The 13855-nt window shown below is 42.2% G+C and overlaps 1 protein-coding gene across 2 annotated transcripts; it reads right to left on the bottom strand.

Annotated features, from left to right (window-relative positions):
- Positions 1-4372: 4372 nt before the first annotated feature.
- Positions 4373-9053, bottom strand: LOC126981728 (uncharacterized). Of its 2 annotated transcripts, XM_050833177.1 has the most exons (5): positions 8872-9053; positions 7627-8016; positions 6918-7145; positions 5994-6298; positions 4373-5510 (listed from the first exon to the last, which is right to left on the bottom strand). In XM_050833177.1, the coding sequence occupies exons 2-5, from the start codon at positions 7998-8000 to the stop codon at positions 5098-5100; spliced, it is 1320 nt and encodes a 439-aa protein (XP_050689134.1). In that variant the 5' UTR covers positions 8001-8016; positions 8872-9053; the 3' UTR covers positions 4373-5097. The 2 variants fall into 2 exon arrangements, with proteins under 2 accessions (XP_050689134.1, XP_050689135.1); XM_050833178.1 differs by lacking the exon at positions 4373-5510 and having other exon boundaries at positions 6091-6298; positions 6985-7145; positions 8872-9051.
- Positions 9054-13855: the final 4802 nt, after the last annotated feature.

Here is a 13855-nt window from a genome sequence, read left to right as displayed (position 1 = left end):
GTGCAGTGAGTGAAGATGAGAATGGATGGTGAAGGGAAGGGAGGGGGCAGTGAGTGAAGATGAGAATGGATGGTGAAGGGAAGGGAGGGGGAAGTGAGTGAAGAGGAGAATAGATGATGAAGGGAAGGGAGGGGGCAGTGAGTGAAGAGAAGAATGGATAGTGAAGGGAAGGGAGGAGCGAGTTGGTGAGGAGGAGAATGGATAGTGAAGGGAAGGGATGAGTGAGTTGATGAGGAGAATGGATGGTGGAGGAAAGGGGGAGCAGTGAATGAGGAAGAAAATGGATGGTGAAGGGAAGGGAGGGGTGAGTGAGGAAAATGGATGGGGAAGGAAAGAGTGGGGTAGTGAATAGGGAGGAGAGTGGATGGGGAGGGTGAGGGAAGGGGGGAGTGGATGGGGAACGGAAGTGGGGGCAGTGAATGAGGAGGAGGATGGATGGGGAAGGGAAGTGGGCGGGGGAAGGATGCTCCCTCACGTGGTGGGGTCGCCGAGCACGTTCTTTGTGTGTAAACAAAAACAAACACATGAATCGGTTGGGTAAGTAGTTCTTAATGTGTTGTATTGCATGGTATTTACTTATTTATTTTATCATATTTCTTATTCTACAGCGTCCCTTCAAGATTCAGTGCAATACGACTGTTTAATTAAACTCGACCGCCACTTCCACCACCTTTTAAAGACGTCTCACCTGGTGCCATCACCTTTAATTACTTCCACAAGAATAACTGATTTTGGTCAGAGTGGTGTCTTAATTGAAGCTCTCCTCTTCGTCAGCATGTCCATTCTATTAGCCTCCCGAGTTTTCATGCAGGAATTGAACTGAATAGGCTTTAACTATTCTCATTAAAAATGCCAGTCACGTAAAACAACCCATGATATGAATATTGCTGTTTCATTGTGATGGCCCTGAAGCCTCGCACATAGCTGCAGTAAGTTTTAAGTGAGCTATGAATACCCAAAATGACATCATTCAACCCTCAAACTGTTAGGTAAGCTGGCTTCGTCTCATTACTCGGCATTTCGTTACGTTGTGTTGGCATTGCCGTCCCAAAACTAATTAAGTTTGGTGTTACATTATTTACCTCTGGCCATGGATTGAGTATTTTGCGAGCTGGTGTAGCATTCCTTCCATATGACCCGTGTATTAACATGCCGTTCGATGATGTTGCATTGTTTCTCACTGACTCTAGTTCCAAAATGACATCTATCTTATATATTACGGAGTTTATCTCACTAGTCACCTCTGTTATGTTTCTGCCTGACACAGTGTATTCATAGTAATTAAGGAGCATCAGGTATGCCTTCATCCAATTCATCTGACTTACCAGGACCTTGAGGTTGGATTTCCCGAGGGTATTTAAGGCTTGTGTTTTACAGAAGTCTTCCAGTAAGTGTAATCTGGATGCTACCCCATCCACGAGCCCCTCCAGTTCATTCTGCATGCCATCGGGTACCACAGCGGTCTCATTACCACTATTGTACCTGTCACCGATGAAATCCCAAGATGCGTTTCTCAGCGAGGATACCCTGAAGGCGTTGAACTCGAAGAAATCAGTTTCATTAATCGTTTGGTTGTTAAAATACAGCAGGAAGGGCTGCGTGGCGCCCTCATTGTATATAGTAACGAGGTTTGTCGTCCTGAAGATGGAGAACCAAGTGAACTCGTTCAAGCTGAGGTCCACCGACTCCTGGGTGACCACAGAGACCCGATCCCTCACCAGATTAGCCGCCATTTGACTTTCCCCCTTGTACTCTTTTACGGCCAATGATATATTGATGCCCTGCTGGTCGACGGGGTGGATCAGGTTGATGTGGACGTCGCCATCTGCCTCCACGCCGAAGATGGTGAGCGATGACTCCCAGGTGGGCAGGCGGAACAAGGGGGAGGTGCTTCCCGAGGTGTGGAAGATGCTCGTTACCACGAAGGGTCTGATGGGGATGGATGTGGATGCCCTCTTCACCGCCTTCGCCGTCCCCGCCACCAGAGCCGTCACCACCCAGGGCCACAAGAGGGCAATAAAGTGCATATAATGGGAAGATATGATGAAATAATCTCTTCAAACTAAGTAAACCAAGTAGATAAAATAATTATGTCACTGCTACAGCTTTACCACGACAATCTACGGCTACAAGCGGGCCATAAGTGCATATATGCACGTGAAGATGGGAATAACATCCTTTCAAACGAAAAGTAAATCAATTAATGAGACAGATTATTGGTCAGTGCTCCTGCTGCAGTACAACCACCACCCACAACCACTGCCCCTGGGTAAAATGTAGCTAAAGCAAACACGTACTGATGATATACGTTTCACACGTAGGCTACAACACTCCGACGCGCAGTTTAAAGGTCCAATGGCTCAGGACCAAAGGATCCTGCAATGGCTTAAACACAGAATGGGGCGTCTGCCGGGCGGACCCCATACACTGGTATTTAATCTTGTTTTCGCCTGAGCGCGGGCAGTATAGGTGTCGTGTTTTTCCGCGTCCTCCTATTTCTGGCCGTCCGTTTTGTCTACAAACCAATAGGCGGATTGCTATGAACATGGGTCCGTGTACGCAGCTAGTCGAGTAAGACAATTTTGTTTTTAGAAAATAGCAAGACGCTATTTCCGTAAATTTTACTGACGAATCACTGCATGAAGGCTATATATTGGTCCTTCACTTCACCTATTACATAACAGAGCGCTGTACTAGAGTCATCAATGTTTTCCTATGACATAATAAAACAACATGCCATCCCGGGCTTGAAAACACTGGGGGGGACAGCCACGTACACCAAGGCCATCTAGAGGCTTTGCGTACACCCGACCCAGGTGCGAAAACGGATCCGTGCGTGTTCATAGCAAGTTATTTATTTATTTTTTTTTTTTTTGTAATCAAAACGGACGGCCAGAAATAGGAGGACGCGGAGAAACACCCCATTTGCCTGAGCCCTCCAGGGAACAGCTTATCTTTTTCACACTTCTACTAGCATCAGGAAGCAAGGAAGTTTAGTGAGCTAGAGACAACCGAGGAAATGAGTGAGAGAGAGTACATATGTTGGCTGAGAAGAGTGACTGTTGGAGTTCTTGTTTTCATGTGCAAGGTGCACATGAATGTAACGCGTGGGGAAGGGAAGGCACACAGTGCTGGATAAGATTAACCCCTAACCCTATGAAGTAATGTTTTCCGAACCCCCAGCAATAAGCTGTTTGGCAGTAAAGGCGACAGAAGATCGATTGGTTGATATGTCCCCTGTGATTGATTCTCCTCGACCTTAGAATAACTGATAAAAGGCTTTGGACAAGCAGCAGTAAATATTGGAATAATGTGATGATTTTTACGGTGCATTGGGTGTGTTCACGTTAGAGGTTAAATTACCAAACTCAAAACCTGAAATGTTACCGTCAAATATTCTTATAAAATCGAAAATTGATCAGATTTTTTTTTTTTTTTTTTTTTACGTCGTTGCCTGTTGCGCCGGTAGGCATCTTCCTGGTGGGGCCTGATGGTCGGCCCAAGGCTTCTTCCAGGTGGGGCCTGATGGTCGGCCCAGCCCGTTCTGGCGCAGGCGAGTGTTTATAGTGGCGCCATCGAATGTGAATGGTTGTAAAGATTGTTTATGACAAGGGAAGTCATTGGGAAGTTTAACTTTTACGAAAATATGAAGCAGAAAAGTCAGGAAGGCAAATAAAGGGGCAATGTTACGTTCTTCATGACAGTGACATGATGTTGCTATATTTCATGACAGAAAAAAATCGAAATACTCAAATGATTGGATAATAAATGACCTTCCACAGCCCAAGTAACACTACTTAATGATAATTAGTGTAGCATCTGTTACACCTATATTCAAATACTTGTGTGAATGACTTGACATGACTTAGGACATTCTTGTTCATGGAAAAAATAGGTGAACATAGTCTAAAATAAATTGTCTGGGAAAATTTTCATTTCCATTACTCAATTTTTCCTTTTTTCTGCATGATTATTTATCCAACATGGTCACCAACTTCTAAACCGTTTACTTTTAAGCATAAAGCCCCGTTCACACTGTGCCGACTTTGGGCCACGACTACCCACGACAGGTCTTGGGTGTTGATGTGAAAGGGTCGGGCATGTCTTGAAAGAGGTCTTGAGACTGTTGCCGAATGCTGCGCCGATGTCATGACGGGAGTCTGGAGTCGTGAGGGTTAGCACGACATGCTGGCAACTAGTTGGCCGAATGTCCCAGACAGTCGGAAAGACACCAAGACCCCAATAAGACCCCCCCCCCCTTCTTGGAGCGTGGGAACCAATTGTCAAATGGGTTGTTGTGGCCCAGAGTCGGCACAGTGTGAACGGGGCTTAAGGTATGTATATGCAATTGTTAAGGATTTTTTTTTCCCCTTTTAATATGCGAAAAAAAAATCTTTGGGGGAGGGAGAAGTGTTGGTGGACCACAGTATACTTAAAGCCATTTTAGTGTAAAAAAATAAATAAATACATAAAATAAGGTTGAGTTAAAGTAACAAATCAGCACTCGGGAAGGCCCAACAGGTGTACGAGTATGGATTATGCTATGGTAGTTAGAAGATTTAATGTGTTTATTAACTTTAACAAAACACAGCTATACATTATAATATTGGATTAGGCAGTAGTAACCTGCAAAATTTAAAGAGAATTGCAAATAATAAATTTATATATACTTTTATGCAATTTAATAGCCCTAATATTCTGAGAAAAAGAAGCAGCTTTTCTGTAGTGCTGGCCTTCAACACATTCAATGCACAAACTTCCGTAAAGAATAACTGAAACAATGGTGAGAAATTTGAAACAGAGGTTCACTTGTTACGTACACATCTTGGAGGGTCTCTCATAATAAATTCACTAAACATGCCCTTGGTACTTATAAATGCATCTTTTTCAGCTATGACATTACCTGCTTCTTCCTAAATATGTTTGGAACATAGATAAGCCAGTTCAGTCTTGCTGAATTCATAAATATCTTAATATTTACCTTACATAAGTATAAAAATAATTTGTACAAATATAGACAAGAAACCAAACTGATGGTCTCTGTTTTTGTAGCACTACACCCAGCACCTTAGTTAGGTCTCTGTTGTCCATCCTGCCCTAGTCACATGCCCTGTCTGACTCCTCAAGATGGAAAAGAACTTGCTGAATACGCATCTTTGCCAGAGACCTGGATCTGCTGGTTAGCTTCCTCATGGCAGCGGCTACATATTTACCATAGAGCTCCTCTTCATCCTCTATAACAGGGTTTCGAAGTACATTTTGTCTGACTGTCTTATAGACCTGCTCAGTGCAAGGTGTAGGGCTCCTGGAAGTTCTTGGAGTGCTGTCTCTATTTTCCTTCTTCAAGGTGGGGGTGTCCTCCTGCAGGAGTGGTGGTGGTTGCTTTGGTAGTAGTGATGATAGCATTAGAGATGACTGGGAGACAGAGGCCCTGACCTGGTCACCAGTTACAGTCTTGATCTTTATGGGAACACTATTCAAGGGGGTTGGTTTGGTCATTCTAATCGTCTCTGTAGTATAAAGAGAATATTGGTAGTTCAGTCAAGATAAGAAATTTCAATTCTTTATTTTTTTTGTTAATTTTCACTCACGCATTAACAACACATACATTTTTTTTTACTTTATAGATGGTTCTCACTTATTTGCACCAAGAAATCAGAAATAACATAACTCAAAAAACTCAGAAACTAGACACAATTTTTGAACCCGCTCAAAATAGGGTTTCGAGTGCATTAGTATAATTAGCAAAAAAGTTGCAAGATTAAATGCAAAATTCCTATAATGGAACAAAAATATCACAGCTGCCAGCTGACACAGTGTTAAAAATATGATTTTGTGAAAATGAGAAATATAAGATAATAAATAAAAAAAATTATTAGCTTCATGAAGACTAGTAAATATAACAACTGTGAGCCATATTGCAGGCTTTTTTATGTTTTGTCTTGCTCTTGGTCTGTGCCCTTATTGTAAATGAAAGTAAAGAACAAACTCACTTGTGAAGGCTGCTTTTGGGTCTGTAACGAAGGTTGCTGGAATGGACTTGCCACTAGGAAGCTTTAAATTAAACATTACTGTCTTTTTATCCTTTCCTGGTGGAGGTGTTACTGGTGATGGCAGTGGTGGTATGGGTGGTGATGCAGATGGTGATAATGGCTTTAATACTTTCTCTTGCATATCTGTTTCATCATCTGACCATTCTACTTCTTGCTTAATGTGTTGCCCATTCATAGTAACAGCCAATGGATCAGCATCTTGCAGTAACAGAGCCTCCAACTCCTCCACAGCAGCACTTTTTGGCCTGCAACAACACCAACAGGACTCTACAACTGTTGTTTCTAGATGTTTTACTGCTTATACTACTACTTCTACTACTACTACTACTGCTTCTACTACTACCACTGCTACTACTACTACACAAATAAATCTATCTATCTATATCTATGACACCCTGCTCCATTGTGGGAACTTGCCTCCAGGGGGTGGCCGCAGCAGTCTCCATCTCTCCCCCCTGTTCTGGCACTCCCTCTCAGCACACCCAATCAGCACAATTGCATAAGAGTTTACACTTACTAGTTCCTGATATACCACCACCACCTATCCTACTACTATTACTACTACTGTACTACTAGTGTCTACTACTACTACTACTACTACTACTACTACTACTACTACTACTACTACTGGTCTGCTGCTACTACTACTACTACTACTACTACCACTACTACTACTATGCTATTCCTACAGTCTATAGCAGCTACTTTAATCTTCATATACTAATAGTTATAACACTATATTTTTAAAACCTTAACTTTCTTCTTCATGAATTGGCATACTGAAAATGCATCAATTAGTGCTTCTCTTATAGGCAAATGTATGTAAACTTCTAATATCACATAAACCATAAAGGGGGCATATACTTCAGATATCTTCTCAGGTTGTCAGAAATTTCCTCGTCCAAAAGAGGTCCTTTAGTGTTTTTCTCACCCTCCTCATCTTCTTCAGAGAGTTCCCTCTTCAAACTGCTGTTGAGTACTTGTGCCTCTATATTAGGGGATATGGTTGATCTCTGTTGTCCAAATGGTGCTGCTTCATTGCTGTCACTATCACTTTCTGTGTCTGATTGTTTAATGTTCTGCCACAGTATCCTGGGGAAAAAGTAAAGCATGACTGAGTTTGGGTTTCGTATAGGTAAAGAAAGTTTGGGGCATAAGCCGAAGCTGTGCATAGTGCTTATTTCTATCGCATCGGCCCTTGAGCCTCTGGTGGGTAAGAATCCATTATCTCGGGGAAGAGGGCAGGTATGGCATCCGGGTTACAAGTTTGCCTTCCCCAGGTGTGCCCAGGTACCCATTTATCGACTAGCCCAAAGGGAGGATGACCATGGCAGCTGGGTGAGCTGCACACCGACGGCGAACATTTGAACCCGAACCCGCGGACTCGTAGCTAAGGATGGTATATAGGCTTAATCAATAGAAAAAAAATCAAAGCTAGCTACTAAAGGCATATACGTAATCAACAATGCACTGAAAAACATTACGTAGTACACTCCTTTAAAATAATATAAAGGCAACTATTAGTAAATCTACTAGGTAAATGTCAACTGCAAAACGTCATCGCATATCCTACCTATTATCGTGAGCGTCCTTCTCGGCTTCAAAAGCTCTGTGGTTGATGTAGGGATGCAGAAAATTCATCTCGTCGAAGTATTTCCACTTGTTCCTCTTTCTGGCTCGCTCCCCTCCCATCAAGTAACATTTTCTATTCCTCACATACACATCTCTTAGCGTGCGCCACCTTTCCTTGCACACACTCCATTTCTCTGGTCTTATTCCGAGTTCTTGAGCAATGTTAAACCACGTCTGTATGCATTTCTGTGTGTCCTTGTAGTCCCTGTGGTTGAAGTCGTAGAGGTGTGGGTGCTCCTTGACTTTACTTATGAGGGATAACTCGCAGGCGTACAGGCGTTCGCTGGCTTCTTGTTTAAGTGCTAGGGTGTTCATGGTAGCTAACAGGGCTCTGAAAGAAAGATAGGAACATTAATTTTGGAGAAAACAGATGAATGTCGTCGCCACACACACACAAAAAAAAAAAGCAAAGGACAAAGGAAGAAGAGAGAAACACCGAACAAGTCACGCAGTAGCCGAGGAAATGAAACATACGACTTTTGCAAAATTATAATATGAGAAGCACATAATGAAACAACACTTATATATACAATGGCTAAAAAGGAAAGAAAAAGGGAAACATCGATCACATGAAGTGAAACATGTGAGTTTTGAGAGAAGACACCGAACTATAACGCAACTAGATAGGTATAATAACCGAGAAAACAATACAAAACAAATCAGCAGATAAGGGAGGCCGTGGCAAAAGTTACCTGTCTTTCCCACCCTTTTACTGAACCGTTCGACTGACTGCCTGGCTGCGGCGACCTCAAATGTACGATAAGTCATTCCAAACTACGATAATTTGATCACCTTTAGTTATGCTTCCAACTCGCAAAAACAAAAACAAAAACAAAAAAACCCCACTAGTTAACGGTTTTAATAAGTGTCATTGAATATCTTTTTTTTTTTTTGTGTGTGTGTGTGTGTGTGTGTGACAACTTTGGACTGGATCAGAAATAGGCAAATAATGTGCTGCATTACGACGACCTGGTAACGCTGCTTGGGTTGGGAACGGAAGGACGGAGGACGGAGGGGAGGTATCGACGGCAGCCCGCCGGCCCCTTGTGTGGCAGGGAAGGGAAGCCACGCACGACGCTCACTCACCACCAAACCCTCTGTTCCACTCCTCGCCACACCACCACTATCCATTTCATGTTTCAGGCCTTCCTATGATGCTTCCTGAGACTCGTGTAGATATACGCACCTGCGATCCTGACGTAGCGGTAACACAGTAACGCCATTCAACCTCTCCTTTCGCACGTACAGCAGACGACTGAGAGAGGGTGTTGGAAGTGGTGGTGGTGGTGCGAGCGGCGACTGACCGACGACGTACAGCGGTTGGAGGACGGTAATTCTTTTAAAAAACAAATGTTTGCATTTCAGAGTACAGAGCCATCACTGCGTCTCTGTATTTGTGTTTTCTGACATGTTCTAACATTAGTTGTCATCGCTGTGAGTATAAGATATAGATAATAGTGGTGAGAATACGTGTGTACATATATATATATATATATATATATATATATATATATATATATATATATATATATATATATATATATATATATATATATATATATATATATATAACTACAACGATTTGATTCCATCTGTCCACTGGAGAACGTATATAGATGTGGCACCTTCGCATTGTATGTTAGCTCGTGATTGCGTGAAGATCAACTTTTTATTTTCAGTAATATAATATTTGAATGTTTATGTATACGAATAACCCAAGTCCTCTTTTATAAACCGTAAATATGCCGATTTGCATCGATAAAATATACCATTCAAGCACAAGAAAGACAGGCTTAATTGTATCAAACAGTAGTAGGGATCAGCGGTTGATGTTTCGGCCCCTTTAAAAAATAAAAGAAAAAAAAGTTAAAAGTAGTGTAATTTTGTTGATCTCAAGATGTTCCTTCATCCTTTGGCTCTTTAGGTTGTTAACATGACTCCCGTAGCCATTTCCAGTTTTCAGATATATAGGTGATGAAACACAAGTTTCAGGGAGGTCAGTGGGACGTACTGCCCTGTGCCTTGCAGTTTGTGTGCCAGGCCAGGGGGTCACACGCTCCATCATTATGTCCTGCAGTGTATCTCTATTAGTGCTTATATACTGCCCACGGGCCACTGGGACCTGCATGAGCTGGTGAGCTGTGTTCATTAACAATAATGTTCTTTCAGCTATGCTAAGTGAGTATCCTGCATTTGCCCCTAGACTAAAGTTTCTGGGTGCAGTCCCTTATTTGTGTCTGCCTCCTTGATCTCATCACTACTACTGTTTTATTTATTTATTTGTTTATGTTTTTTAGCACTTGTTTCCTACCATTGTACCTTTTTAGTTTCATGTTGCTACCTACAGATGTGTTAATAGTTGTACAATCACATTATGTATTGCCTGGAGGTTGGTATGGCAGGTTCCTCCCTTCTCCTTTGTTGTATACCTGCAACAATAAACTATCAATCAATCAATCACAAGTTTCTAAATCGTCCAAACCATCCCCACCCGTGGTGACTGGTGATGGTTCGGCCAGGGAGGTGGGATGGTACGGGAACTCGTATTACTCGGCATAATATTGATAACTTAAGCTTGATTGGTTAATAAACAAGAGTATATGTCTATACAAGACATTTGTATAAGCACAAAAGTATTCTCTCAATATCTATTGGAAAAATAAAGTAAAAGAAGACCTATCAGAAATATCTCAAGAATTTTGGAATTATGGTTTCCTTCTCTTCTCACAAGCATAATATCTGAATTTAAATCAACCAAATTAACCTTTTTATAACTGTTGCAACGCCTGTATTGTTTAAATTGATATAAGATTAATAAAAATCATGAAAAAAATCAACTGTCCGAATCATCACGGCTCTCTAAAAAATGGGTGGTCACACTCCACTTCTGGCACGAGACCTGGGTGATCGTGTTATACGGCAATACCTTCACCGTGCATCGCTGCGTCACCGTAATAATCTACATTTCGCTACTTGTCATATTCATGAAGTGAGAGCTTACGATACACTGAAAATTTTACATACGAGATGCAAAAAGACAAAATAGGACTTGCATCGAAAAGAACAGCTTTGAGGGAGTGGCGTGAGGGCCAAGGCAACAAAGTTTTGCACATTTACACGAAATCTCGCGGCACTCGGTCCCTTACGTTTTACAATAAATGCGATGTCCGGCCCATCCCACTGTCCGAATCATCACCACTCTCCCCTATACACTCACATCATATACTCGAACGATTTATAGCCTTTCAAATACCTATATTGATTGATCAATAGTTTATTGATGCAGGTATACAACAAAGGAGAAGGGAGGAACCTGGCATCCCAACCCCCAGGCAATACATAGTGACTGTACAACTAGTAACACCATGAAACGAAAAAGGTATAATTGTAGGGAACAAATGCTATATGAAAAATAAACAATACCATTGATGAGATCAAGGGGGCAGACACGAGAGAATGACCCAGAAACTACAATTAATCTTGGGGCAAATGCAGGATACTATTATGATTCATCGTATTGCAGGCCCATTAAATGGCATCTGGCTCTGTAAGTGCCTATATACATATGGAATTTTGATAATTTGTTGCATGTAAATAACACGGGTAATATTCGAAATAGCCCACGTGGTTGATCGCATTCAACATTTTTTTTTTTTACGATACAAGCTAGTCTTTCGTGTGCTTGTATGGTAGATTATTATCGATGCAAATCGGCATGTTTCGGATTTATAAGGACTGAGTTTTTTTATACACAAATTTTCAAATATATTATTTTAAAAATTGTTTAAATATCTAGCACAATTAAGTTTCACGTATTCACGAACTATACGCATAAACGTATACGTATATATCGTATATAGAAAATGCGCGGGCGCCACATCTATCAAAATTCCCGCTTTGTTGATGGAAAGAAGAAATGACTGCCTTCGTGGTTATATAATGGTTGGTGTGCCTATAGCTACGACTCCGCTGGCTCGGGTTCGAATACCGGCCCGGGCAGTTGGCGTGCAGCTCGCCCAGTTGCAGGTCATTCCCCCCTTTCTGGCTAACCATAGGTAACCTAGGAAAGGTAGCCTATAAGTGGTAGCAATCCAAGTGTCACACCTGCCCAGTGTCCCGGGATAATGGGTTCTTATAGCCACCACAACTTCAAGGGTCAGTGTTATGAGCACCGAGGTCATGCACATTTATAATTAACTTTGCCATAACTATGCCACCTGTCATAGTGTAAAGCGGCTTGGGATTCCCTGGGACAGTGGCTGTTAACAGTTTTACTAACACGCCGCCTGTAGGATATGGGTCGATTCCTCCACACCCTATTTGCATTTTTAGACAAGATTTCCTCCTTGATTAAAAATGGTTAACCTAAAAATAAAAAGACTCTAGAAAACTAAAATAAAGGCGATACTTTTGTATTTTTTTAAAAGTAACTTTTCAATATTAGTCCACGCTCTCAAGAGATTAACTTATATTTAGGGAAATTCCAACTTTTTATCCCAGGGCTCGCGCCTCCCGTACGTTACTATCGTCCTCCACGTTAAGAGCTACTGCCGAAGAGAGAAGCAAGACCCCTCATATGAAATTCCAGGATAAAAAAAATAGCAAACCATATTTTTCCGTGAGGTATTGGACCCTATAATGACGGATAACTTGGGCTCCCTCATACCACACATTTAGCTGGCTGCTACAGCTCTGTCTTAATTAATATCTTTTAATGGATCAAGACACCACAGATCCATTTCTTATGGTTCATAGTATACATGTAGGCTATTACATACTGCAGTGGGCGGGTCGTGAGGTAGGCACGCAGCAGAGCCAGCAGAGCGTCGATCGGTCCCGAGTCCCGACAGGTGGCGGCGGAGCGTCTGCAGACTGCTGGGACGGCCAGCCGTTGAAAGGCTGGGCAGTGTAGATATTGCTTACTGCAGACACAACACTGGGTGTCACTCAGCGCTTTGGTTATCATGTTTTAAACTCTGCAGCCTGACTAGCGTCCAGCAGAGCCGTTTCTTGCTGTATGCGACCTATGCAGTTGCATAGGACCCCGGCCGAAGCCACCTGCAGGGACCCCCAAAGCTGCCATTATTATTATTTTTTTTGTTATCCACCCATCATAATTTTATAACATAAAGGGGCCCCAAAACATTTTGCATAGGGCCCCCAAAAGGCTAGAAACGGCCCTGCTAGCGTTCTCAACCTTTTTTCACTCTCGACCCGTATCACAATTTTAAAACCGACGCGACCGTCAAATATCAGAAACTTGTTTTACGTATTTTTAATAGAGTAGTTTTCACCCATAGGCTACCTGACTCTGACCAGGGGCATTTCTAGGGTTCAAAAACATTCGGGGCTAAGAGAAAAACACCAGGGGCTAAAATTTGCAGTGAGCGAAAAAAAAAAAGGGGGGGGGCGGGGGCGGGGGGGCTGTTTGCGTTCACTACTATGCACCTCAGATAAACACATACAGCTACACTCCCAGATTGCACAGTAAACTACAAACTGCTCAAACTACTGGGATATGGCTTCAAATTGTAATCTTTAGTATAGGCTACATCAATAACATCAGCTCCGTTCAAGCAGCGGACATACAGTACAATATACCTGATAAAAAAACAAAAAAACATTTAGGTAGTATAAATTAACATCAGCACAGTTGAAACTGTATATTCTCTAGGACTGTCTGTTTGACAAATCTTACTTGAAACACGTGTTGGAACTTGGAACCTCTTGAAAACAGAAGACAGGGTCACGGGCACGGGGCCCGGGGGTGAAAAAAGGTTCGGGGCTCAAGCCCCGGAAGCCAAGGCTAAGGACGCCACTGACTCTTGACATTTCTAGCAAGGCTTCGCAACTCCCCCAGCCAATCTTTCTCGTCCCCCAGGGGTCACGATCAAGGAGGGTGAATTTATCCTCCTTGGTCGCGACCCACCGGCTGGGTTACTCAAACGCATGAATCAAGTGAATTCGGTTGCTTGGTTGTAGGATATGAAATTAGTATTACATAACTTGCTTCAAAATGTAAAGGGTGACTTTTTGACTAAAGTAAGCGATTAGGCTTACCTATCACCATTAATTTTTCTTTAACGCACTCAAGAAGTCATTAGCGCACATGGGAGTATACGAAGTAAGTCTGTTTTGATACTCATGACAATTATTCCAAGTGCAATATT

The sequence above is a fragment of the Eriocheir sinensis genome, chromosome 49 (genome assembly GCF_024679095.1).
Source record: "Eriocheir sinensis breed Jianghai 21 chromosome 49, ASM2467909v1, whole genome shotgun sequence".
In the NCBI taxonomy this organism is placed as follows: domain Eukaryota; kingdom Metazoa; phylum Arthropoda; class Malacostraca; order Decapoda; family Varunidae; genus Eriocheir; species Eriocheir sinensis.
Note: the sequence above shows the minus strand (reverse complement) of the source record. Positions and strands in the feature narration are given on the sequence as shown.